The 27,201-nt window shown below is 46.1% G+C and overlaps 1 protein-coding gene across 2 annotated transcripts in view; it reads right to left on the reverse strand.

The window, feature by feature from the left end:
- Positions 1-27,201, reverse strand: part of BBS9 (Bardet-Biedl syndrome 9) — a 1,933,935-nt gene that overhangs the window by 1,470,934 nt on the left and 435,800 nt on the right. For both annotated transcript variants that reach the window (XM_085607489.1, XM_085607490.1), the window contains exon 6: positions 4,723-4,897. In XM_085607489.1, coding sequence (XP_085463615.1) covers positions 4,723-4,897 — 175 coding nt within the window. The remainder of the gene's footprint in view (positions 1-4,722; positions 4,898-27,201) is intronic.

The raw sequence follows: 27,201 nt of genomic DNA on the forward strand, positions 1-27,201 counted from the left end.
GTATATGGGAGAAGTGGTTATGTACTGTTTTATTACATTTATATTTTATATAGAGCGTCTGCTTCTTCTCGCACTATACCTCTTCCAGTAGCAACACAATCACTTCCTTCTGCTTTTCCTATCATATCTAATAAGAGAACACCCAAATCTTTCTTTAATTTTCTGCTTCCACTCTCAACCTCCTGACACAGATCTCCAACTGCCTAATAGCGATGAACCACTAGAAGGCGGTCTGCTGTCTTATGCTGAATTTTTCAAACATAGACAATCATTTTCTTGCCATTTCTGCACTGGCCACCCCTTCCCTTAGCAGCCATTTCCCCCAGGACACCTCAACACCTTGAGCAGAAACCTTCCTTGCACATGGAAACATTCATTCTCATCAGCCACACTTATCTGTGAATACACAACACATGGCGCCAGATGTATGAAATTCTTATTTTGCATTTCCCAAATAGCGATTCCATAGGAATGCAAATGCAAAATGGTATGTACAAAATTTGCGATTTTCTAATAGCTATTAGGAATCGCTATTAGGAAATCGCAAACAGGAAATGCTATTGCATTCCCTCTTATGGGCCAAACAGGAAATGGTTTGCATTTCCTAAATTGCAATTTCCTAATCAGAAATAGCAATTTAGGAAATTCAAACCCACTGGGCTTAAGGCCCCCCTGGAGGCACCCCAAAATTTGTAGTGCGCATATGCCCTAGGGGAATATTTGCACTTCATGTCACATTAAAAATTGTATTTTTAAATACATTTTTTAATTTTGCACATGATTTTATCAACTCTGAGTCGATGGTAATAGCATTTCCTAAATGCCCAAATTGCATTTAGAAAATGCTCTGTACATTTGCTTTAAGAATCGCAAATACGTAATCCCTATTTGCGTTTCCTAAATTGTGGGCGCAATTTGCGGTTTCTACCGTGTAGAAATCGCAAATTGCAACCGTTTTTTGCCCTTTGTACAAATTAAAAGGCTGTTTTGCATTTCTTAACTGGCCAAAATTGCGATTTGACCTGTTAAGAAATGCCAAAAGCTTTTGTACATCTGGCCCATAGGCTCTAGAATTTCTTTCCATACACCCAAAACTCGACTCTCCTGTAACGCTCCACCAGGAGCTCTAATCCTATATTCTTTTCCCCTTTAGATCCATTTCTAAATAGTGCTATAAGGACTTTCTACAATCTACACAGAGATCACTCCTACCACACAGTATTGTCACAAAGCCACATGGTGGTCAGCTAAAAAGAGGGCTCTACACAAGTTACTAATCCTGGAACTTCAGATCATAAGTAGTTTCTCCCAGAACTACCTCTGTGAAGCCCTTGAGAAATTGCTTTTTTTTTGCCAACCTATGCTTGACAACAAAAACTTCTTAGCAACTTCCAAACCTTCTAAAGAAAAAAAAAAAAGAAAAAAAAAAAAAAACCTTCTAAACCTTCAGGTGCTGCATGGAGATGCCGTTGTTTCAGTTACGGTGGCCGATACACTGGAACCCTTTTGCAGTGGGAATTTGATCAGTCTAAAGCTTTCTCAAGGAGAACCTCGTTCAACAGTAACAGTTTTAACAAATCCCATCCTAGCCCTAATCTAATACTGCAAGTCTGTATCTAGGTATATATGATACATTTGTGTATTATCCTGCCATTTTTTAACACTCACCATCCACCCAATCCCATTGTTTCTACGTACCTCACCCAAAACGGCTCATGCCAACATGTAATTCGTGACACTATTACTTTGTATAGTGTTTCTTGTTGAAATTGTTTACGTGCCAATAAATAAGAAAATACAAATATTTGCAATAAAAGATTACATTTCAAAAAACCACTAGAGACAGTTTCTCGTCCACACAGAACATCACTCAAGCATAACTAGAAGGCTTGATTTATGAGTTGCTTTCCCTAAAACATGCAATAGAGAACCTCTCCCCCCCTCAACAAAAGTAAGGCAGTTGTAAACTACTCTAGTTTGGATCGGTCATATTTGTGAGTTGTTACGTTCTCTTTAGATTGTACAGAGTAAAAAAACATTTTTTCTGAACCATATCACACGAACCCAATGAACATAGCAAAAATATTAGTATTAAATGAGCTTTCACTATGAGGCATTGTGACCATATTTAATCTGCCACAACGTTAATAATGATTTAGTTAACAGATGGGCGGCCAGGGAAGGAACAAATGAGTTTCCGAAAGATCGATTTTATCGTTTACGAAATGCCGCACATAGCCACTATAAGCCATATGTGTAATGTTCTCCATACAAAAGTAAAAGACTGTCACTGTAGAATGACTGATACATTTCAAATTTGCTAAAGTCATCAATAAAGTTTGTTAAAAAAAAAAGAGTTTCCGAAAGACCAGTAACAACAGGTCAGAAGACAGCTGAAGTTGAACAACCCGGTTTCAGGTTTGTTAGCAGAAACAGCTAAAATGTTAGCATTTTTACCCTCACAGTGTCCGATCCAAAAGATCCTTGCGTAAAATAAAAAGAGAGAGACTGGGCCTTATGAGACCAGTATTCAAGGCAGTGCAATGTAATAGACTTGAAATCAATATAGATGAGTGGGTAACAATTGACTCTGTGGTGGATCATTTCATAATAAATAGTCACCGCCCCTGGGAACACAATGCCTCAAGTCCTTTAGGGAACCCAAGCGCCACAGTCAGTAAGACTTAGGGCCTGTTTTGTAGGTTGACAGACGTAACACTCCTGTCACGGTGGTGGAGGACATTTCGTCTGCCACACTGGCTGGCTACCATCCATCAGATTCAGAGATCACCACCTGCCCAGCAGTCATCTCTGTGCATTGAAAAGAATTGCCGAAAAAATGTTTGGTGGACTGCTGTTAACCAAACTTTATTTATTTATTAAGCAAACTTCCAAAGTGGGATTTTATTTCTGAAAAACAAAAATCTATTGAGCCTCGCACCGTGGACATTTTCTCCCAAGGCACGGGGGTTATTATTTATGTTCTGTCTCTCACCACCAGATATTTCCTGGCACGGAGAGAAAGGAAAAAAATACATTATAACATCCACTCAAGATGTAGCAGACAGTGTAATCTCCTTCTTCTGACGGGCCCCACTTTCTCAAGCCATTGGAGAAAGTTAAGGTCAGCCCATGTCCACATTAGGGAGTGAGCTTGGTTTGGCATACAGAGTACCCTGTCCATCAAACTCCACGTCAGGCCTTTAGCTAGGATCTAATAGCCACCTAATCTACACCAGGTTGACACCTCAGAGCCACCCAAGAAAACCTGCTTCCTAACAGACCAACGTAACTTGATTGTTGGCAAGGGAAAGGGAGTTTACCAAGCAAGAAGAAATAGAGGAGGGAACCCTTTTCAGATGTTCTTGGACATAACTGCTTCCATTGTGTTGAAGAAAAAAGAGAACCGGGTACATGTCAGCATGCACTGAGCATCTTATGAATATATATATTTATATATATATATTTGTGTGTGTGTGTGTGTGTGTGTGTGTGTATATATATATATATATATATATATATATATATATATATATATAGAGAGAGAGAGAGAGAGAGAGAGAGAGAGAGAGATAGATATCTAGATAGATAGATTCACTGGAAAAAAAACAAAGGTTACAGGGATGTTAAAGTTTGGAAGTAGAATTTAAAAAACTCAGAAATTAACTGAAAAATCCAAAGGTTACAGGAACGCTATGGTTAGGCATACATTTGACTTGTGCAAAACCAGAGAAATTCAGCAGTTATAGTTACCTGAGCTAACTATAACTTACACCCTGCAATGCACTGCTTATGACCTCACATATTACATCACTCATGACATGGTCAGTGATATCAACCATCTTTGCTGTAATACCGATAAAACAGAAATCCTTCCTATTGGTAAAAATAATTTGTTCCAACCCAAAGACTGGTGGCCAGATGATACTGTAGCCCCTCCTTCAACTGTTGAGGTCGCAAAAAATCTGGGAGTATTGTTTGACTCTTCCCTTTCATTTAAACCCCATGTCTCAAAATTAACAGGGACTTGTTTCGGCTTTATTAAAACATTGAAAAAATTCTTCAATCTCATCCCGCTTGCAGCTAGGAAAACGGTAACTGCAGCTCTTATATTATCACGGTTAGACTACTGTAATAGCCTCCTTGCAGGGATGAATAAGGTTTCCCTGAGGAAACTCCAAGTAGTTCAGCATGCAGCGGCCAGATTGGTCCTAGGGCTTCCTCGTAGAGCGTCTGCCTCTGCCGCATTGAGGACCCTACACTGGCTCCCGATTCATAAAATAATCTTGTTCAAATTGCTGTTGACAACCTTCAGAGCATCTCGCGGTTTGGGCCCTGCTTATCTCTCCACTAGATTTAGATCATATACGACAACAAGGATACTCAGATCTAGCTCTGCAAATTTACTTGCAATAGCTAGGTTTAAATTGTCAACTAAAGGAGAGAAATCAGCCACGGTCTTGGGCGCAAAAGCGTGGAATAGCTTGCCAAAGGAACTGAGAGCGATCCAACGGGAAGACCTGTTTAGAAGAGCCCATAAGACTTGGATCTTCGGCTTAACAGATCTCTGCTCTCTGGCCATGATTTAGCCTATACTGTTACAGTCGGTTCTACTTATCTGCAGCGCCAGGAGACTCCGTCAGGAGTGACAGTTGCGCTATATAAACTTCACTTTTCATTTCATCACTGAGACATCTCAAATGCCAACACTGTTTGACTTACTTGTAGCTCTCAACTTGTCTGCAAGATGAGACCGTAATAAACGAATCTGTCCTTGAGTTGTAACTTAGAGGACCAGGTAGAAGAAACCCAGGGAGAAATCGCCCAAAAGCATAGCCTTCTTGTTCGAAGAACATAAGCATTCCATCCATGGACTGGATACAAATGAAATCTCGACCTGGGGATAAGCAAATTGAGAAAATTATGTAATTTGTTGTTCAAAACCTGGCAAAATTTCAAACGCTTAAAGGCAAATAAAATGCAAATAACATTTTGGGAATTAAGAGATGAAAAATATTTTGTTCCCACAATTTTTAGACTTTTAAAAAATACTTTTTTTTAAAAAAAAGGGCCATAAATTATACAACAATAACAGTGTAATGTGAACATGTGCAGGGACAAGGGAATGTAGCAAAATGGGCCGGTCACTGTTATTGCTTTATCCGTTGTTTCATCAGTTCATAGGCCCAATATGACGGAGCTAGAAGAGCTCCTGCAGAGCATCATAACTGGTTCCTATGCACGCAAATATGTCTATCTGTACCTCTGCATAATGTGCAACGATGACTGAAAGGCAAATGATGTAATAGCTTTCTCAATGGGAAACTGTTAAGGTATAATAGATATACATGCTACGAACGGTATAACTGATACTAAGGTCTGTGCGGCAGTAGTGGATAGCAGTTATGCATGCACCATCCAATATGCATTTATTGTTGCATAAAGCATTACATACAATTGTCACCTTTCATGAAACTGTATAAAATCAATCAAACAGATTTAAACAAAACAAAAAAAATATACAACCTTAAGCCACCAATAGGTGGAATACGACCGTGCTGCCCTAAATGGTATGGATCCACATATCACATTAGACCTTAGATACCCACGAAAATCCCAATTGTCCCAAAAATATACAAAATCCCTGGATGCAGAGACATGTTTCTGCATTGCAGTGATTTGTGTCTAAAGCTGGGTGCACTATTCAGTCAGACGTCTACAAACACACACACACAAATAACCTAATTTAAGAATGCAAAACCACTTTTCCAAAAACTTGATTTCAGATTCATAAATGGTATGCTTTGCTGATGCCTAAAAGAGAGTTGTCATTTTGTTATAATTCAATATATATTCTTCCAATTGCTTATCTACACATCCCTAGAAAATGATGAGCTACCCGTTAACCATCCCTTAATGTAAGAAATCACAACAGAAGCCCACAAAGTACCGCTATCAGAAATTACTTTGTAAACGTTTAGCTAAGCATTCACTCCTCACATTTTCATTGATTGACTGTGTAGATAATAAGCAATAAGGTATTTTAGACCATTAGAATGTAGAGCGCTCCATTGAAAACAATGGAGTGCTCTGGGCTTCTAATGGCCCATAGAAGCCAGAGGCATCAACATTCCAGTGTTTAACAAAGGCCTCACGGAATCCGAGGGGATTTCAACCCCCTCGGGCTCCGTGAGGCCTTTGTTTTACAAATTACAACATTCTGCCCTCTAGGGCAAGTGCAACGCTGGAGCTGGCCTTTAATGGCCGGTAAAAGCTATGTTAATGTACATCTCAGAGAGGAAGTTTCTAGCATAATATCACTTGCCAGAAGAAGATAACCTTTCAAGAGTTAGTGGCAAGGTCCAGCCGCTGCCCCAGTCAGACAAGAGGAGTGCATTTGACATCAATGTCACATGCAAGATGTAGAGCATAAAACAGTGTATGTATGTATTCATGAACCCAACCATAGGGTGCACCAGTTGGAATCCCTGATGAGGGGATCGCGCCCTCTCTGAGGTCTGAGGAACTGGACTGACAGAAAACCAGCCAGACAGCAAGCAATCTAGGAGTAAGTTTGACATTAAACATCTCTTTCAAGTCTCCAGTCACGGAGTTAGCTCTAAAGCATCCAACCGACCACAGATGCTAGACAAGATTCTGTTCCTAATGTGTTTCAGATACAAAGCAGGCTTGGTACACATGTTGTTGCTGTCAAAATTGGATTATTACAATGCTTGGCACATCAGCATGTCTGGAAGAAATCGAGAACAAACTACAGCATCAAGTAGTTTGCATCGTTATATCGACCTGGAGCACTGACTTGCTGTGGGTTTTTCGGAGCAGTGAGGAGAAGAACAATTTCAAAGCAAAATCATGTTTGGATGACTTGCTGGTCTCAAAATGACCGAGTGGAGTGTAAGGCAGAGCACTCACGGACTGACCCGGCGTCTAGGAACTGTTGCTTCTTGTCCAACAGCTCTTAGTGAATCTAAAATGTGCATTTATTGGTCATGGCTGCTTCACCAATACAGGCCACTAAGAGGGCATAACTTTATCGTACTATTGCTGCTTTGTGTTTCATAGATTTAAGCAGTGGAGAAATATTTCAAGTGTAACATGGCAGTAAAGAGGCGATCACGCTGTTAAACGGGCCCTAGAACGACCCATAAGGTTATAAACAAGAGTAGAAAAAATAGCAAGTTCAGGGATAATTGTTCTTTCCCAGAATCCACTGCCTTGTATGGGTGATGTATTGCCCACCTAGCTGCCCTTAATAAATGAAACACCAACTACACCAACAATACTTTCAAAATAAAAAATGTGGGCATTGTAGTGCAGGTGACAGGTTTACTTTTGAAAAAAATACCACGAGTAACGATAAAATAGATGGGTCTGATTCACAAACATTTTACTATTGGTAAGTGTGAAAATATATATATCAATCAGTTCAATCGTATCCCTGGCAGGGCTGCCTCCACGTAGCCTCTGTTCAGATAATACAAACACGGACCAACTTCTCAGTGCAAAGATTTTAATCGCTATCTAGATAGATAGATATAGTTCCAAATGTGTTTAGGGTTTATTTTCTGCTCTGCAATACACTGAGATATACCCATCCCAGTGTATTGCAGTGTAGACAATAGAGCCTAACCACAATTGGGCCTGAACTTCTGCATTCCCAGAACTTTAACTATATATCTGTGTGTTCTCAAACTGTCCACTTTATCTGTGACTTAATTTATGCCTGTTATCTACTATCTGAATGATTGGGGACACTTGACTGTTTTGTTCTAGAAGCCACTAATTGTGCGAGCACACACACACACACAAACACCTACCCACCCACCCCAGTTCAAGTTCAGGACAACTTTCCATTGAAAAGGACCTTTTTGATTTGCCTTTAACTCTAGACCCCATAGAAAAATCTGGACAAAATTTGCCACTTGCTTATCAAATGCAACTCGAATTCCAGTATTTTAGGTTTTCACAAAATTCACACATTTTTAATATAATAAAAGGTAGGTCAATCAAGGTTACGGTTAAGTGAAGACCCTGTTGCCCCAACAAGGTGGACTCTGAGGCCAACCCAAAGGCTGTGGGATGTGCCAGGTAAATGCAGTAAATCATTACAAAACACTGAAATTCGCAAAAAAAAAAAAATGCTAACCCCAAAACAATGCAAATTGGACATATGGTATGGAGCACACATCAGTTTCGCTATTGGTAAATAGTCTTTTTTTATTTAACGCATGTCTACTACAAAGGGGTGTATTGTGCATGGCATGGGCTATGAGTTATGATGTGTGTGCGTTGTCCGTTACATACCATAACTGCTTTCATTGGGTTTCTTTAGGTTTTGAGTTCACTGAACCATAACTTGCCTTTAACTGAGTTTTTTCAGTGAATACGTGTGTACGCCCTATAGTTCTCGCTCATAATTCAACAACAAATAATTAGAAATTACTTGTTTAGAGAAAACATATTTGTGTTTATTATTTTAAAAAGCGATTCTTTGACAACACATAAGTAAATGACTCAAGAAGTCAGCACACTTTTTTCAGCTTTAGACAAAATACACCACAAAGTTTGCACATTTTGGAGCACAACTTAGAGGAGCAAGTGTACTAAATATATCACAAATGGAAATACCCAGTTATATCTTTACAAGACATACGCCAGTGCACGGGAACAGCATGGTAAACAGTACTGTTTATGATTATGCAGCGACATCTAGTGGTAGAAAGTAGCATTTATATAATTCATCATATAAATATTGGATTGAAAACTGGTTGGCTCCTGCGTTTGCAGTAAATGTTCCAAACTCAAGTATGCGTTTATACTCAATACTATGAATGTAGACGCTACTTTTTATGGATCATAGGATACTTTTATTAGCTATCAAAGACTTGTGATGGCCACTTGCACTGATCATGCACTTTGAGTCCTGCTATTTGTGCACTGATTTTAAGCAATTTGTATTCTAAGCATAGAACTGTGGCTCAACCGCAGTGCAGAGTATGCAGCAACTTGTGAGAAAAGTGAAAGTTTCTGGGATGTTTTTTTTGCATAGTAAATCACCCCTGTCGTGTTCTCACTAGCTCTGGAGAACAAAAACGGCCACGCCACAAACGGAGCTCTGTAACACACGTCTTTATTCTTCAGCATGCAACCGTTAACTGAATGCATTACGTCCAACTTTATTGACCATACCCAGTACCTCCTAACTGATTATGTAACTTTGTAAGGAGTCTGCAGAGGACCACAAGGGTCCTACTGCACATGATCACATGACACTACATCTCCCCCTTTGTTAAATAAAAAGTACGGACAACATATATACATTAGAGTTCCGCAATGAGTCATCGAGGTGCTCGCACCAATATTCCACATCGAGTTATGCGAGGTGAAGGAGTTGCCCTGCCAGCTGGCATCGTGGATGTAGACTCAGATGCTTGACTTGGGCACTCAGATGGACTTGTCTCACTCGTGATGTCTAAAGGCAATAAACATCGAGGCAGATGCTTGAAATGTGACATGTCTCTCATAATGGACTCTCCAGGACATTGATCAGTCACAATATCAGTAGTTATAAGTATTTATTGTCTGATTAATACAAATTATCAGAAAATGATGTTTTACAATACACATATAAAAACAAATTACAAACCTAAATACATAAGGTAACTCCAATGGTCATGAGAGTTAATTTATCCTAAAAAGAATCAAAACAGGATCCATAAAAAGGACCAAATAATGAAAACAGGGAGCACGACTATTCATAAATTCCCTATTCAGAGACAATCAGTTACATTAAAATGATTGCCACTGGTGGAAGACTGAACAAACGTTAAACTGCAGCGTGCTTATTTGGTCAGTGTAAGATACCACAAAATTACTTTTTGCAATGTTTCAAAGTGTCACGTGCTTAGGGACAAATAGTCTACTTAATCTTGGGTCAACAACAAGACACAAATTGGCATTTTGCAGTACTTATGAAATAACATACAAGATAAACTTAAAACTACAACATTATACATATGAATACATTAAACATAATGAAAAGGTGCCATGTGCCTTGGTACAATATGGAGCTGTAAATATCCTATCATATAATTTGTTCAGGCTGTAGCCAAGAAAATGTCAAGTGCTTAAACCTGTATGTAGAAAAGAAGTTTAAGTCACATTGTAAGACAATAATCACTCAATGTTATAAAAAACAGAAGAATTAACAGTGTTTAAACTGCTAATGGAAGCATTCTTTCTGCGATGATCAAAAACTTTATAAACTGGCAGGATAACGAGATTGAAGCACCAGATAAACACAGAATAAGAGCCTAACTGGTGGATCTCACCCATACATTAAGAAAAGAGGGTTTCAAAAGAATAAAGCATGCATTAAGTAGGTTTGGGCAAACACAAACAATGTGCAATAAAGTTTTGTGTGAAAGTCCACATAGTCAACAATCATTAGTTGTCCTTTGTGAATCCATTACGGAGTGCTGTCTTTAGTGGGATACCGGCCAAGTCGTACTTTTAGATAAACCATATGTCCTTTACTTGTCACGACTCTCAATGGATCAGCATCAAACCAAGCGTCAGTCTTGCGATACCATTTTTATTTGACTAGGACCAAGTCTCCTTTTCGGAAAACCGTGTCCCAAGAGCATCTGCACTCTTCTGCGTAGGTCTTCATTTTGCTTTTGTGAGATGTGTCAGAGACACGAATCTCATCAGTGTCTATTACTCGCCTCATTGTCCATTGCGGTAGATTTTCCCAATGGCTACCCCAAACAGCAAGGTGGTACTTTCACATGTTGTAGAATGGGGAGTTGACTGATAGGCACGAAGGGCTGGACATAAGACTGACTTGAGATTGATTACTTCTAGCTTAGCGCGCTGAATCACTTTCTTCAGGGTGCCCATAAATCGTTCAACGACGCAATTTGCCTGTGGCCAGAGAGGTGTGCTTTTCTAATGCTTGACATTCAAGCGACCAAGAAAGTCCTTAAACTCTCTGCAATTGAAAGGTGGAGCGTTGTCAGATTTAAGAATGGAGGGAACACCCCACGCTGCAAAGATATCATCCATCCTCTCGATGACCTTGTCATGGGTGGATGTTGATAAATCTTACACTTAGGGAAAACATGAGTACTCATCAATAACTACCATGAGATGATGTCCATTGTTTACAGGTCCAAAGGAATCAACTGCAATTTTCTCCCACGCTTGTTTTGCAAGGTCAGACATATTAAGTGGATGCTGTGTTGTCTTGGGAGGTAAGCAGTTACACAGGTGACATGCTTTCAGTTGCTTCTCAACTCGTTCAAGGCAAGGAAACCACACTCGGCACCTGAGGGCTCTCGTAGTGGATACAATGCCATGATATCCTTTCTGTGCCAGATTAATGACTTGTTGCTTCAAGCTCTCGGGTATGACAATTCTTGAACATCTTAGTACAATACCTCTTCAGTGTCGGAAAGTTCTTCCTGTACATTTTTACATTTTTTATATTTAACGTTGTCTGTAAGAAGTCGGGTATGTTTTCTCCATGATTACATTTCACTGATATCCTTGAGTGTGAACATGTCTTTGTTGGTAGAAACAAAGATCTGCTCAATGGATAGAGCTGCAAGGGTGCTGGACTTTACTATGAAATTGATTTACTCTTCAGCTGCTTTAGACATTCAACTGTGATGCTGTAACTGCATTTGTGAGAAGTAATCTGCTGGGTATTGATCCTTCCCCAGCTTATGCACAATAGTGTAATCATGCTCTTGCACCCTCAACCCCCACCTCTCGATGTAAGGGGGAATCTTAGCTTTCATACTTTCGAAAATGGTGAGCACCGCCTAGTGGTCAGTGACAAAGGTGAAATGCTTTCCAAACAGAAACACATAAAAATGTTGATAAGCCCACACTACAGCCAAGCTCTCTTTTTCTGGCTGAGAATAGGCACATTTATTCTGAGATAGACATCTGCTAGCATAAGCCACAGTGTGTCTCTGAGCATTTGAATGTCCATTGTGTTGAGCAAGGATGGCACCCAACCCCACCATGCTTGTATCTACTATAATCTCAGTATGCAACTTTGGATGAAAATAAGCCATTTCAGTTGCATCTTAAATTATGTGTTTGATTTTCTTGAAACTTCAGTCACATTAAGAAGACCACTGGAAGGGACCCACCATGGTAAAGTCATGAATGTATCTGGAGCAATACCTGGCCATGCATTAAAAGGATCACACAGCATGGTTACATCTTGTGGGGGACAAGTGGATGACAATGCTTGTACCTTTTCAGGGTCAGGAGTCATTCCCTCTTCAGAGAAAATAATTTTCAAAGAATTAGATTTTGGCTTTGTGAAATTCATACTTTTCTGCATTTAAAGTGAGACCTGCATTAGGTAACAGACGGCATAATTGTATAACAGCTTTGTCATGCTCCGTTCGTGTGGCCCCAGATACTAGTATATCATCACTGTAGTAAAAAGCATGTGATGGGTTGACTTGCTCAGCGAATGGCATCCTGAAAGATTTCTGCAGCTGACGAAACACCAAACTGGTGTCTTTTGCATCTGAACAAACCAACATGAGTTGAAAAAGTAGTAATGTACCTACTGTTCTCTAACAGCTCGAATTGATTGTATCTTTGTTCATGTCAAGATGTGAGAAGATTTTGGCACCATTTAGCTGTGCAGTCATTTCTGCTATGTGTGGACCTGGATGGCTTTCTCTCTCGATTGTTTTGCTTGCCTGGCGCATATCTTCAAATGCACACTGCACCTCCACTCTCCTTTTTTGGCACTACCACTATGGGTGAAACCCCTGACATCAGACCAGTAGAGCGCTCTATGACGTCATGCTTAAATAACGTTTCCAGTTCTTTCTCAACAGTCTCCTGTAAATGAAAAGCAATCCGACAACAGCAGTAGATACTCACTAACAAAGTACCTTGGGGGACATGAAGTGATGCTTGTACTGTCGTTTTCATATGCCTCATGGTCGCAACAAATGACCCTTGACTTTGTAATAGCGTAGAAGCCGCCCTGTGTACACCTTTGTCTTAGAAGGCGTCAGACATGGTATCGGAGACAGTTCCTCACATTTTTCTGCCGGCCTGATATTGATTGATGCACTACTGTCTATAATAAAAGTTGTAGGACAGCCATTCAACTTCAGCACAATCTTGGAGCACTGGCTATATGAATTTGATCACTTCACATGGCGCTCTCTCTTTGACTTGTGTTCTTCTTTGCAAGCAGCCCATTCTACATGTGCACGTCGTTCTGCGGTTGACATCACCATTGCACAACTAACTTCTTCACTGTTGCTCGATGATGATGTTGAAGAGCTTTTGATAGATTAAGTTGATGACAATCGACTCCGTTTAGTCTCTACTTGCCTTAATTGATGTTTCCGCTTGGCTTTGTTGGCGTGACTAGAATGCTTCTGGAACTTTCTGGTGCCCATTTTCTCTTCACGGCGTGACACACTTAGTTTCTCTTCCGCTTTGCAGACTGTTATGATTTTCTTTCCCACAGCCTTTGCATATCTGTCCAATAGCGGGATATTTACCTTCATTTGGAAATGAGAATCCTCACTGGAAACGCAATTTGGTTTTCTTCAGAGACATCGTCTTATGGTCCTCCACTTTGTGTTCCAGCTCACTTTTCATGATCAACACTGATTCATTCTGGGCTGTTCCAGCGTTCATATCAGCAGCCTGTTGATCTGTACATTCCTCAGTTCTCGCATCCATGAGTACCTTTTGTAGAATGAGTGTCTCTGTCAGCATGTGTCATATGAACGAACCAGAGAGGCAACTATTGATGACTCTGCTTCGTCATTGAATTCAATAAACATGCAGTGCTTGATGAGGGTATTAAGTCTTTTGACACAATCATCCATCGTTCCACCAGCTTGCTGTCTTGCCTGGATGAAAATGTACCTTTCATAGTCTACATTCAGCATTGTATTGAACTTGGCTTCTAACATTTCTTTGATTTGACGGTACGAAACTTTATTAGCATGTGATATTTTCTTTAGCACTTCTTTCACTTCTTCACCTGCAGGCACGTATGACGTAATCAAGTGTTTCAATACATGCAGTCCACCAGGCACCAATATTCTGTATTTTGGCGCCATCGAAGGGAAGAGGTGATTTCAGAAAGGCAGCTGCACCGTATTTGGCTCTCCTTTCTACCACCATAAAAAAATTTCACTATTCAGACTGGCTTTTCATCAGATTGGATGCCACCGGCTACTTAAACTGGCCTCCGACCATGCCCGATACAAGGTTGGGTGGCATTACCTTCATTTGCGCTGGTAAGTGCACTTGCAATCTCTGTACCTGGTTTTCGCTGCCTTTAGCATTTCCCTGCGCCTGGTTGGCTCTGCTTTTAGTGCTTTCTTGCACCTGGATGTCGCTGCTTTTAGAGATTCTTCGTACCTGGTTGTCGCTGCCTTTAGCGTTTTTGCTTTGTTTGGATGATGGCTTTTTGTTTACGCTGTGGTGCATGATCTCTTCTTTCACCTTACCAGTAGCCTTCTGGCGGGTTTTATGACTGTGCTCCTCTGTAGGGCCTCCACCTTCTTCGAGGGCCTTGTAAAAGCTAGAGCGGCGCTTCAACTACACATATGCCAACCGTAGACTGCTTCTTGGGGTGCGCATGGCACACACGAGCACTTTGCTGGACCTCTGCAAACTCTCTGGAGAGCAGTTTTGTTCCTTCAGGCACGTAATCTCACCTTTGTCGCCAGTTGTCACATCCTCCCTATCTCTGGAGCACATAAATGACCACACCACACATGAAGCTCTGTAGTAGACGCCTTTATTCTTCAACATGCATCTGTTAACTGAACACACTACATCATAAACTATATTGACCACACCCAGATACCTCCCAACTGATTATGTAAATTTGTAGGGAGTCTGACAAGGACCACAAGGGTCCTACTGCACATGATCGCTTAACAATCCAACCCCTACCCTCAAGTCCCTACTCACCCACCCACAATCACTTCTGTTTGATGAATCACGATACTGTTGGGACGTACAGTATTGTTGAAGTGCTCTGTCGAGGATGAATAAATAAATACATTAGGTTTAAATCTTTTATTAAAGGTTTTCATCAAAGAACCAATAGCGTCAAGCCATTACACTTTCCCGTCCAAGGCGGGAGCAGCTGCAGCTAAGGTCTCCCCCCCCCACCACAGGTGGATGGGAAACCGAAGAAGCACTTCCAGGCCCTTACAGTCGCTATCAGTTACACCCCCCCCCCCTGAACCCATCCCCCCCGAAACACCCCTCCCGCCGTAACTCCCCAACCCCCCCCCCAACCTACCATCAAGAGAGACAAAGAAAGAGAAGAAAGAGGGAGAAATGAAAGAGTAAAGACCCTGCCCCGGGAACGAAGGGACCAAGAAGGCTAATGCACCGCCCTGCCCCAAAGCTGGTGGCCAAACAAGGCGGCTATGTGGCTTCCCCATCTTCCGGGTCATCGCTAAGCCGTAGGAGGCGTAGGTATCGGGGACACGTCAGCTCCCTGAAGTCCTGCGCTAGCAAGGACCTGAACGGCTGCCACAGTTCCGGGAAAGCGTCGCCCTTCCCCGCCAGTGTCAGAGAGATGCGTTCCATCCCCAAGATATGCCAGAGGCGATGCAGCCATTCTAGATGCGTGGGTACGCGGGGTGTTCTCCAACAAGCCAGGAGGCACTGCGTGGCCGCCCCCAGCGCCAAGGCTATCTGTTTCCCCCGGCGGGATTTCAAAGGGTAAGTAAGGGCATTGGGGACCCCCAGGATGATGTATGCAGGGAATCTGGGCAGCTCCGTGTCAAAGTATTTGTCCACCTCATCCAGAATTTGACGCCAGTAGGGAGATAACAAGGGGCAATCCCAAAGAATGTGTGCTAAAGTGCCCAGTTGACCGCACCCTCTCCAACAGACCCCGCTATGTGAGTTATCCATGCGGTGTAGACGCTCCGGTGTGTAGTACCAATACGTCACCAGTTTAGTAAATGTCTCAGTGAGCCCTGTGTGTGTAGCCGTGTGACGGGCCCTATATCAACAGCCCTCCCATTCCTTCGCCAGCAGGTCCCTTCCCAAGTCCCTCTCCCATCGTGCCCTCCCTGCGTGATATGAGTGGTAGTGTGTCGACAGGAGCATCTTGTATAGATCCGATGTCAGTTTCTTGTCAGTCTGGCGAGTGATCAGCCAGCGCTCGAACGGGGTGAGCCGGCGCTGCGCTGCAAGTTTCTCCCTCGGCCGAGTGGCCCAGTGTTTAACCTGCAGGTACCCGATCCGGTCCGTGGCCGGAATGCCATAGTCGGCTGCCAACTGTGCTAGGGGGATAAACCCCCCGGCGTCGTAGAGGACCCCCAGCGCTCTGCAGCCGGAGTAGCGCCAACCCGGGAACGCGGACTCTGGAAGCCCCGGCGGGAAGTCGGAATTACCAAACAAAGGGGTGAGAGGCGAGGGGAAGGACGTCAGCTCCTGTCTCTCACCAGTCTGGTCCCAGATCCGCACCGTTGCCTGGGTCACCCACGAGGCATACAGATTTGGTGGCCGTTGGTCCCGCCGAAGAAACGGGACCGCGGCCAGGGCCCTCCCCGCCACCGCCCGGTCCTGGAACAGCCAATGCTTCTCGGACACGGGCTTCATCCATTCGGCCAGGTACCGTAGCTGAGCGGCCTGGAAGTAGAGCAATAGATCCGGGACGCCAACGCCCCCGTGCTCCGGCGGGAGCGCGCCAGTCTGGCGTTTGAGTCGCGGCTTCCTGCCCTGCCAAATGAATTGTGCCAGGTCGGATTGGACCCGCTTGATCCATCCTTTCGGTGGATATATGGGGAGCGTGTGGAACATGTACAGGATTTTAGGCAATATCGCCATTTTAATGGCCGCGATCCGCCCAAGCCACGAGATCGGCAGGCGGCGCCAGCGATGTAGGTCCGCCTTGACGGCGGAGGAAAGACGGTCGTAGTTCATGGTCCTAATGCTTGGGATCGTGGGCGCCAGCTGCACCCCGAGGTAAGGGACAGGGCCCGTCGCCCAGTGGACCGGATATTTCGTGCGGAGGTCCGCCGCCGTGCCCGGCGCGAGAGAGAGGGAGAGCGCCACTGACTTAGCGATGTTAACTTTGAAGCCTGATATATCCCCGAACACCGAAAGCTCCTGCAAGATCGCTCCCAGGGACGTCAAGGGCTCCCTGAAGGTCAATAGGACATCGTCGGCATAAAGGCAGATCTTGTAGGTGTCCCCCCCGAACCGGACGCCGGCGATCTGGCCGTTTTGGCGTATGTGCTGCGCTAGGGGCTCCATATACATGGCGAAGAGCAGCGGGGAGAGGGGACAGCCCTGCCTAGTGCCCCGGGAGATCCGAAAAAGCGACGACGTGTGGCCGTTAACGCGGACCGATGCGTGGGGATCGCGGTAGCAATTGAGTATCCGTGCCCTCATTTTGTCCCGGAAGCCGAACCGGCACAGGACCGCTTCGAGATAGGGCCAGTGCACCCGGTCGAATGCGTTCTCGGCATCGACCGCCAACAGGGCGTAGTCGGCCGGGAAGCGGGAGGCCTTCTCTATAAGATGCAGGACCCGTTTCGTGTGGTCGCTCGTTTGGCGGCCTGGGATAAAGCCCGCCTGGTCCGGGTCTATGAGGTTCGGCAAGTGGGGCGCAATACGAGCCGCCAAGATCCCCGTGTACAGCTTGAGATCCACGTTGAGGGGGGAAATAGGCCGGTAGGAACCGCACTGCTTGCCGTCCTTCCCAGGCTTGGGGATCACCACGATTGCCGCATCCAGTAGGGATGGGGGCAGCTCCCCGAGCGTGTCAAACGAGTTAAAAAGGCGCGTGAGGAGTGGAGTGACCAGTGAGCAATATTGTTTATAAAACATGGCCGAGAAGCCGTCCGGGCCTGGGGACTTGCCCACCTTGAGCCTCGCGATGGCCGAAGTCACATCCTCCGGCCGGATCGGCGATTCCAGCAGCTCAGCCTGGGGTAAGGACAGGCCTTCCACCCGCGCATGTTCCAGATACGCGTCCATCCCGCCACCGTCGAGGGGCTGCGCGTCATAGAGCCGGGCGTAAAAATCCCGAAACGTCGCGGCAATCTCCCCATCGTCTGTATGCAGGGCCCCATGGGAGTCCTCTATCTCCTTGACGCCCTCTCGCTGTCGACGCTCCCGCAGGCAGTGGGCCAGAAGGCCACCACATTTATCACCTCCCACATAATAGCTGTGCCGGAGGCGCAGTGCTGCATACTCCGCCTTGTCGCGGTCTAGCGCTTCTAGCTGTGCTCTCTGCGTTTTTAACAGCCGCCAGACTCTCGGAGCCCCCGTTCGGCTATGCATACGTTCCAATTCCCTGACTTTCTGCGAGAGCTCCGCACGCTTCGCCTGTCGTTCTTTGTTTTCCGCCGCAGAGAGGGCTATAATGGCACCCCGGACCACCGCCTTCAGGGCAAGCCAGCACGTGGCGAGGGCTGTGGCTCCATTGTCATTGAACCAAAGGTATTCCTCGATGACCCGCAACCGCCACTGGCGCATCCTCCCGCCCGTAGGCGGGAGCGTCAGCGTCATAACCACCGCCGCATGGTCGGAGAGGGACGCCGCCAATATCTCCACCCCCGAGGCCTCCCGAACGAGCGCACGGGTGGCCAGAAAATAATCCAGGCGTGCATATGTACCGTGCGCACCCGACGTATGTGTGTATTCCCGGGCCGTGGGGTTATGTAGTCGCCAGATGTCCACCATGTCTAATTCCTGCAGCGCCGTGTGTCCCGACGGAGACAAGGCCCCCACCTGCCCCGTGCGATGGGCCGACCGGTCCATCATGTTGTCGAAGACCAGGTTTAGGTCACCCCCAAGCAACAAACTCCGGTCCGATGAGGCCGATAAGTTCGTCAGTGCCGTCTGGAGGAACCGCTCCGGTCCATCATTGGGCGCATAAATCGTACCAGCTGTGAATGTGTAGTCTCCCATGAGGAATTGATAGACCAGCAGCCTGCCCTTAATCTCCGCCACCTTACACACTGAGAGCGCTCTAAATCTTGGTGCGAGAAGGATCGCCACTCCCGCCCGCTTCGAGGAGAGTCACAGGAGAAAAACTGCACGGGGAATGACCTGGACTGCATCCTATGTGTATCTCGCGTGAGTAAATGTGTTTCTTGGAGGAGGCATATCTCCGCCCCTGACTGTGCAAGAAGGGAAATGATGGAATGGCGCTTAATTGGGTTGTTCAGGCCCCGGACATTGAGCGTAAGGATCTTAAGTGTCACTGGAGGCATTCCCATCAATCAGCGAGCACCCACTTGCGATGCGCATCCCCGTGCCCGCCCGAGTGCGTCCCCGGCATCCAACCACCGCCCCCCCGACCCGACACAGGAAAGAGAAGGAAAAGAAGGAAAGGAAATAGAGAAACAGAAAACCCCAAATAACCCCGTACAGCCCCCCTCCCCCACCCCAAAACCATGAAGCGTACCAAAAGTCCATCTTCCAAGGAAGATCAGGAAGTCCAGAGTCAAAGGGGGTAACGCGGCGTACCAAAGTGTCCCCTCCCTCCCCCGCCCGGCCGCCCTCATGTCCGCCAGCCAAGCCCCAATGAGAGCGGAGGCACAGGCAATGGAGAAAAAACAACCTTGCTACTGACCCCAGTTAGTTACCCTCAGGGGACCTCGCCCTTCGGTGCCAGCGTTCCAGCCACTGAAGATATGGCATCCTGACGGCCCTGGGCAATCTCCTCGGGGGGCGGCCTCCGTCGTCTAGAGCCCCTGCGTCGCTGCTTCAATAGGCTCCAGCCCACGCCGGGGCCGCCGGTTCTCTGAGAGCTCGGTGCCTGGCCGTCCCCCTCCTCCTTCGGGCAATCAATGTCCAGCAGCTGGCACGCCTCCGCCAGAGATCGAAGCTGGTACAGCCGATCCTCATGACGGAAAATAAGACGAAACAGATGGCCCCAAGAGTATTTAATGCCCCGTTGACGGAGGGCCTCCGTGACAGGGCGGAAGGTTCTGCGTTTCTGCAGTGTCAGGGCGGACAGGTCCTGATAGAGCACAGGGTGCTGACCCCGAAAGGTGATGGGGTGTTGTGTTCGGGCCGCACGGAGGATCTCCTCCTTAGTGGTGTAGTCCTGGACACAGACCAGAATGTCGGCAGGAAGGGCATTGTCCGGGCGCGGGGGGCCCACCCGATGGGCCCTGTTCAAAGTGAGCGCCGTATCCGCCGACTTGCCCAGGATCTGATTGAAGAGTGAAGATGTCTCCCGCCTCGGCGTCCCGTTTCACCCCCCGAATGCGGATGTTGTGCCTCCTTGACCGATTCTCCAGGTCCTCCAGGTGGGTTTGGATGTCCACCTGTTGGTCGTGTAGCCGGAGAAGATCCTGGTGGACCAGGGAGAGTTCCGTGTCTTGTGCGTCCGCCCTGTCTTCCACCGCTTGCACCCTCTCCCCCAGGCCATCCAGGTCCCTCCGGACCTCCCGCAGCTCTGCCGCCAGCTCCTGCCGCATGCCTTTAAGTTCCTCCTTCTGTTCCGCGAATAGCGACAGCAGGAGGGCCTTGGTAATCGGTTCCGCTCCGTCATCTCCGGACCCCTTCGACGGCGTCGCCTCAGCCGTGGTCGACCGCGTATCGGGAGCCACCGTCAGCGCCCCCCCTTGGGTCTTGGCTAACAGCTCCTGCAGCGACTTGCCCTGGGCCTTGTCCTTGCCCTTACTCCTCTGTGTCGCCATCGTGCTGGTAGGCTCGCCTCAGCAGTGGCCCTCCAAGTGGGGCCCCAGGAATCGCGGCCCTCCCGGGCCAGGCAGGTCCCCGGGGCTTGCCCTCCGCGGCTCCGCGGGTCGCTGCGCCTCCCACCTACGCTGCTTCCGACGGGGGGGGTGGGCATTATCCGCGACCGCTCTCCGCGTCTCAGGGCTCTCCCCCACCGACCGTGGGGCGACTTGTCTGCAGCCCTCTCCTCCTCCACCCCCACCACCGCTTCAGAAGGGCCAGTCCGCACCTGTTCCCGCCCGCCGGGCTCCTCGCTGTGCTCCACACTCCTGGGGTCGTGGGTCCCCCCTTCTCACCTCTGGGGACCTGGAGGCCTCCTGACGGCACCGCCTTCCTCTATGTGCGCTTCAGCGCCGGGTCCCAAATCGCACCTCGCTGTCCGATGTGGGCGGGCGGGCGATCCCCAGCCCGTCAAGCCCCCTGCATCTGCGCGGTCGCGCGGCCTCCGCCTCCGTCCCCGAACTCCACCGAGGGCTCCGCGTCGGGCCGATCCTGCGCCGCGTCCCGCTAGGCCACGGGCCCTCCTGGGTGCCAGCCACCTCCTTGACCTGCAGGTCTGCGCTGCCGCAGCAACCGGCTCGGCGCTGTGTCCGCTAGGGTGCAGCCCCGGGTCCTCCCGGCCGCTACCGCACTGCCGTGGGCGCCGTCCCCCTCGCTGGGCCCTCCGCACCTGAGGCCGGGGCAGTGTCGCTCGCCGCTAGGCCGCAAGCGGCCTCGATGTCTTCCGCCGGCGGGCGAGCCCAACCGCTCACAGGGACGTTGGCTGGGTATCCACAGGTGCGCCCCGCTCTCGGGCTTCGCCGGCGGTGCTGTGTGCCGGAAACGGGAGGAGAAATCAGTCCCGCTCCGGCTCTATTCTCGGGCGCGCGAGGGAGAGACAGAGAGATGCGTCTCACCTTGCCGCCATCTTGGCCACGCCCCCTAAATAAATACATTAACAAAGAAGGGAGCCAAAGTGATATATCATATTAAGTACTAAACACCAATGCTCAAAACTACACCTGTATTAGCACAATTGTGCTCTAATGGTGAATGGCTACGTGCCGCACCCCCTCAAAATGTTTCTACGTTCTAGTGGTCACAATCCTTTCGCAATATCATCACCATTGTTGCCCACAGCAGAGAACTGACTGGCGGAGATCCTTGGAATAATATACAAAATAAAAAGAACAACCATTCCTAAGCACTGTAAGTAACAGATACCCAATTAAACAGTAGTCAGTTTATCGACCTCCCAAAGTGCATAATGTTGAGATGGCCCTGCTTGGATTCGAACTCGTGACCTGGCGATCACTGCTTGTTCAGTGGAGTATTCACCACACTGAGCCACACTGCTATGCTGTGGGCACAGGAATGATTCACGATTTGTCTTAAATAAAATATCTGTTTCATAAAACTTAACATATAATAACAAAATTACAGAAGACCTCTAGCGACATTTACTCTTTTCGCTCATGGACTTGATTAAAAGGGAATGCAGCCATCTTCACACTGATGAACACATTTTAATGCTCACGCGTCCGATGGAAACACTAACTGACCAGGTACAATCACTTGTACTCAATTTAGTTGATATATATGATTTTGTGGATATTAAGCTGCATGTGACCAACAGAAAAAGCATAAAGTCAATGTCTGAGAGTTAAAAAAACATGCCTATTGCAATATGAATGTACATAATTTTTTTGTCAGCTCAGTGACAAGCAGCATCTTCATCATCCTGACTGCGATTAGGACAGGAGTTGAATAGTCTCTGCAATGAAGTTATAAAATACCATTTTCTCCTCAGATTAAGTTTCAGACATGTCTTGATTTTCAAGGTGCACTTTCTCACGAAAGGAACAGTTACCAAAGCTCTATCTGCAGAAGCCGGACTGCTCCCCTATGATAACTAATATGTTTGGAGCAAATGTTTAACTTTTGTAGAAACTCAAAAAGACTCACAGGAATTCTCTTTGAAATCTATGGACAAACCTGAAATACTCCAATAAGTCAAACGCAAAAATGTAGAATTTCCACCTTTTGAAAAATTATACATATGTAAATAATTAACATTTCTCCATGGAGAAACATTGACGATCCCTCCCATCACACATGTCACACACTACTGTACTACACCGCAACCTTTCACTTGGCTTAATATGTGCCCCACTCCAAACCACCTATCTTGCAGAGACAAAACCTAGCCGTCATGTTTGATAGAGTCCTCTTTCACACCACAGACTAAAGCGGTCATTAAGGATGCACTCTTCCACCTACGAAAACTACCTTGTCGAATATGTCCTCGGCTGTTACTTCCTCATAAGATTATCTTGGTTTTCTCATGGTTTCTATCCAACTGGACTACTACATCTACTTAAAAAGCCTTTCCAAACTCCAAAGGGTATAAAACCTGGCAGCCTGCCCTATTTTCAACCCGAGAGGTCATGGTTGGATCACATCCACCCTCAACACCCTACAATGTCTTCCTGTCAGAATAAGATCAGTTGGGGGGCGTGGCTAGGCGCCCGAGAGAGATGGCGGCGCCGGCGTAGGGGCTCCGTCCACGCCAGGGTTTCTCGGCGGTTCGCGCTCTTTAGGCGAACGATGGAAGGCAGCGTTGCTCGTCTGAACGCTTCAGGCATGCCCTGAATTCTTTCTTTCTGCCGCGGCGGACCTCCTTTATCTCTGTTCTTGCTCCCGCTCCCGGTCGCGGCTCTGCATCGGCCGCGACCGCCATTTTGTTCATCTGTGCCAGGATTCCTTCAGCAGCGCGTTTTATCGCGCTTTGTACCTCCGGCTGCCACATGGATCCTGAAATCTCTTCAGCTCCGCCAACAACATGGTTCTACACTGCTAGGTGACTTTTTCTTATTTTTTTTCATTACTTGCACGGCTGTTCACAAGCTTAAAACGTATTTTTTGTTTACCTCAACTTTGGCAGCCATTTTGTGCATTCACCTCCTTCGCCTGGCTCTGTGGTATTCAGATTCCTCTGACATTTTACTTTTTTCTTTTTGTTATTCTTTTTTTTTTTTTTTTTTTTTCTCTTTTTCTCCAACTTTTTTATTGCTCCTTCTCATTGGAACCAGCAAACTGTTTGTTTTTGCCTCTAGTTTGACAGGGCCACCCTGTACCTTACTAGTACGTTGATGGCTGAAAGCTCTGGCAAGGCTCAAAGGCGCAACTACATTAAAAATTCCAAGCTCTTCACGGAGTTGGCTCACTTAGAAGCGTCTCAGCCTTTTTGTGTCAGTGAGACGTCGCCAAATATGGAAACCTCTTCACAAGCTTCAGCAAAAATGACGCCCAAGAGATTAAAAAAGGACCCACCTTCGCCTCCTAAATCTTCTTCGACCATCTCAATGGAGCTAATTCTCGAAGAGATAAGGGCCCTGCGCCCTTTCATGGAGGAAACAAATGCTAATCTTCAAGTTCTCACGGACAATTGGGCTTCAATGGATGAAAGAGTGTCCTCGGTGGAACGAGACGTTTCTTCTCTTCAAGATTCTGCAGCTAAGGTCACCCACTTGCACACGCAGATCTCCTCTCTCCAGAAGCAGGTGGAGGACTTGGAAAATCGAAACAGGCGCAACAATCTTCGCCTTTATGGCCTGGTGGAAGGCTGTGAGGGAAATGATCCTATTGCTTTCTTCAAGTCTTTTCTCCCCAAGCTTCTACACTTGCCTGAGGACATTTCGCTTAATATCCAGCGTGCCCACAGACTTGGCCGAGCCTCCTCCTCTCCCTCCACACCAGCGAAGCCTAGAGCTGTAATAATGTACTTTTTGGAATATACTGACCTGCTGAAAGTCCTTTCTGCGGCCAGGGCCTCTCCTCGTCTCACTTGGTCAGGTTCCACCTTGTTCTTTGCGCAGGATTATGCTAGAGCCACCGCGAATCGTCGTAAGGCCTTCTTGGACATGAGACCTGATCTCCGCTCTATTGGTGCCAGATATGGTCTTTTCCATCCTTGCTTATTCAAAGTCACCTACAACAATAAGACTACCACATATGAGGAGCCTACGCGTCTTCGGAGTTTCCTGAATTCCTGTGGTCAAGCTGAGATGGAGCTCTCTGGCCCTTCCTCATCTCGTCCACCATGACTTTCTTTTGAAGTTTTACCATGATGCTCTAGTTGCTTTTGTTTGTTGCTTTCTCCAATTCAATTGGCCCTAATTGTGCATGTTCTCAAGTTCAATGTTGTTTCCATTGTAGTATTTGCTTACTGATGTTGAAATTCATTAGTTTGTTCTACTCCTTACGTGTTTTTGTCTTTGCCGTCCGCCGTCGCCTAACTCTGTTGCCTTTCTCTTCTTGCAGATCATTGTTGTGTGTTCCGTTCTGTTTCTCTGGTTGGACGTCCCATTGACCCCGAGTGTCCTGCCTTCCTCAGTTGGTCCTACCTCCCTCTCCCTACTTCCACGCACGTCCTTGCTTGTCCTTGTTCCTGATCGTACTCCTGTTGAGCTACCCCTTGTCAGATCCCATTATCCCTTCTTCCACAGGTACGTTCCTATTTTGTCTCTCCCTACTTTGTTATTTTTCTTTATTTTTTCAGGTTTATTGGTGTCAATATTCTTTATGCGCTCACTTTTTTCTTCCTTCTTTTTCTTCTTCTTTACTTTTGTCGCTTACTCGTTCCCTTGGCCATGCTTTTTTCTCTTTTCACATTTTATCACCCTGCTATATCATCTTTCCCATGACTTATATTTGCATTCCCTTTCCTCTAAGCTTCTTTGGTGTTCTATCTATTCAATGATCTTTGCGTGCTCTTTCTTTTTGCTGTTTCACTTAACTTTACTTATTACCATCACTGATTTTCATTTTACCTCTTTTTCGCTCTCAGCAACACCTTGGCTTTTTTCTACCTTTATGTTACTTCTTGCTTCCCCTTTCTTCTTCTCTCATTTGCTCACTATGTTTCTTCTCTACTCTTACTTTTTTCCTCTTCTTCCTATGTTCTCTTTTTTCTCTGAGGCAGTCTTTCAATGGTTCAATCTGTCTTTATATCACTCATTTACTAATTTCTAATGTCTGTGCGTATTGTTTCTTGGAACGTTAAAGGTCTCCACTCTCCAATTAAGAGGCAAAAAATTCTTTCTCATTTAGCTAAGTTAAATGTTGACATTGCCTTCTTGCAAGAAACCCATTTGTCTGATATCGAAGCTGCTAAGCTCAAGAGGGGCTGGGTGGGCGATGTGTTTTCTGCTCCTGGCGATGGCAAGAGAAATGGTGTGGCTGTCTTAATTCGCAAATCCTTACCTCACTTGCTCTTGTCTACTGAGTCGGATCCTGAGGGTAGATGGTTGTACGTCAAACTTTCCTCGAATGGTATTCCCATCTCCCTTCTCAACATTTACGCACCTACTGGTGGTGACCCTGCCTTCTGGCGCTCAATGGCCTCTCGTATTTCTGAATTTGCTGATGACAATTTTATTATGGGAGGAGATTGCAACCTACCCTTTGATCCCTTTTTAGATCGGCAATCCAAAGCATCTTTCATTCCTAATAAGTCTCACAAATTGTTTACTCAAGCAATTTCCCAGCACAAACTCATTGACGCCTGGCGTTTATGCAATCCCACTACTAAAGAGTTTACCTTTTACTCCCCTTCCCACCATTCACAATCCCGCATTGATTACATCTTCCTTTCACATTTCCCAATCCCTCACTTATGCCGATATTGGTCCCATATTATTCTCTGATCATGCTCCTGTTCTGGTTAACATCGACATCCTACCCAAATCCACTGGACCAAAACGTTGGCGATTCAACAATGCTCTGTTGCTCGACCCCAAATTCACCACTTCTTTTGTTGAGTTTACTGAAAAAATTTACTCCACTAATGATACACCCACTTTACCCAAGCATGCTATTTGGGACGCTTTTAAGGCTACAGCCAGGGGGTTCATCATTGAGTATATAGCCAGAAAGCGCAAAGCTGCCCGCATGCAAGCAAACGATCTCCTCCTTACCATTAAAAAACTGGAACACTCCTTCTACACCTCTCATTCGCAGGAACGTTTGACCTCTCTTATTAAGGCTAAGATGTTATTTAACAAACAATCTACTGATGATGCATCGCTGTATTTGCTGAAATCTAGTTCAAAATGTTATGGGGGTAAGAACAGAGCGGGGAAAATTTTAGCCAATTATTTAAAAGTTAAGCAACATAAATTGAATATTGTGTCTATATATGATGTTAATTCTGTTTTAAAGCACACAGATGCCGATATTTTAGAGGAATTTTCCCGCTTTTACTCCACGTTATACTCCTCTGAAACTCACCCTACTGCCCAATCTCTTGCCACCTTCTTTTCTACAATTAAGACACCTTCCAATTTTCCTGTTGACTTGTCCTCTCTTGAATTGCCTATTTCTAGCTCAGAACTACAGACTGCACTTCAATCACTCAAGAAGGATAAGGCCCCGGGTCCGGATGGACTTACCGTCGAATTT

The sequence above is a fragment of the Triturus cristatus genome, chromosome 5_2 (assembly GCF_964204655.1).
Source record: "Triturus cristatus chromosome 5_2, aTriCri1.1, whole genome shotgun sequence".
In the NCBI taxonomy this organism is placed as follows: Eukaryota; Metazoa; Chordata; class Amphibia; order Caudata; family Salamandridae; genus Triturus; species Triturus cristatus.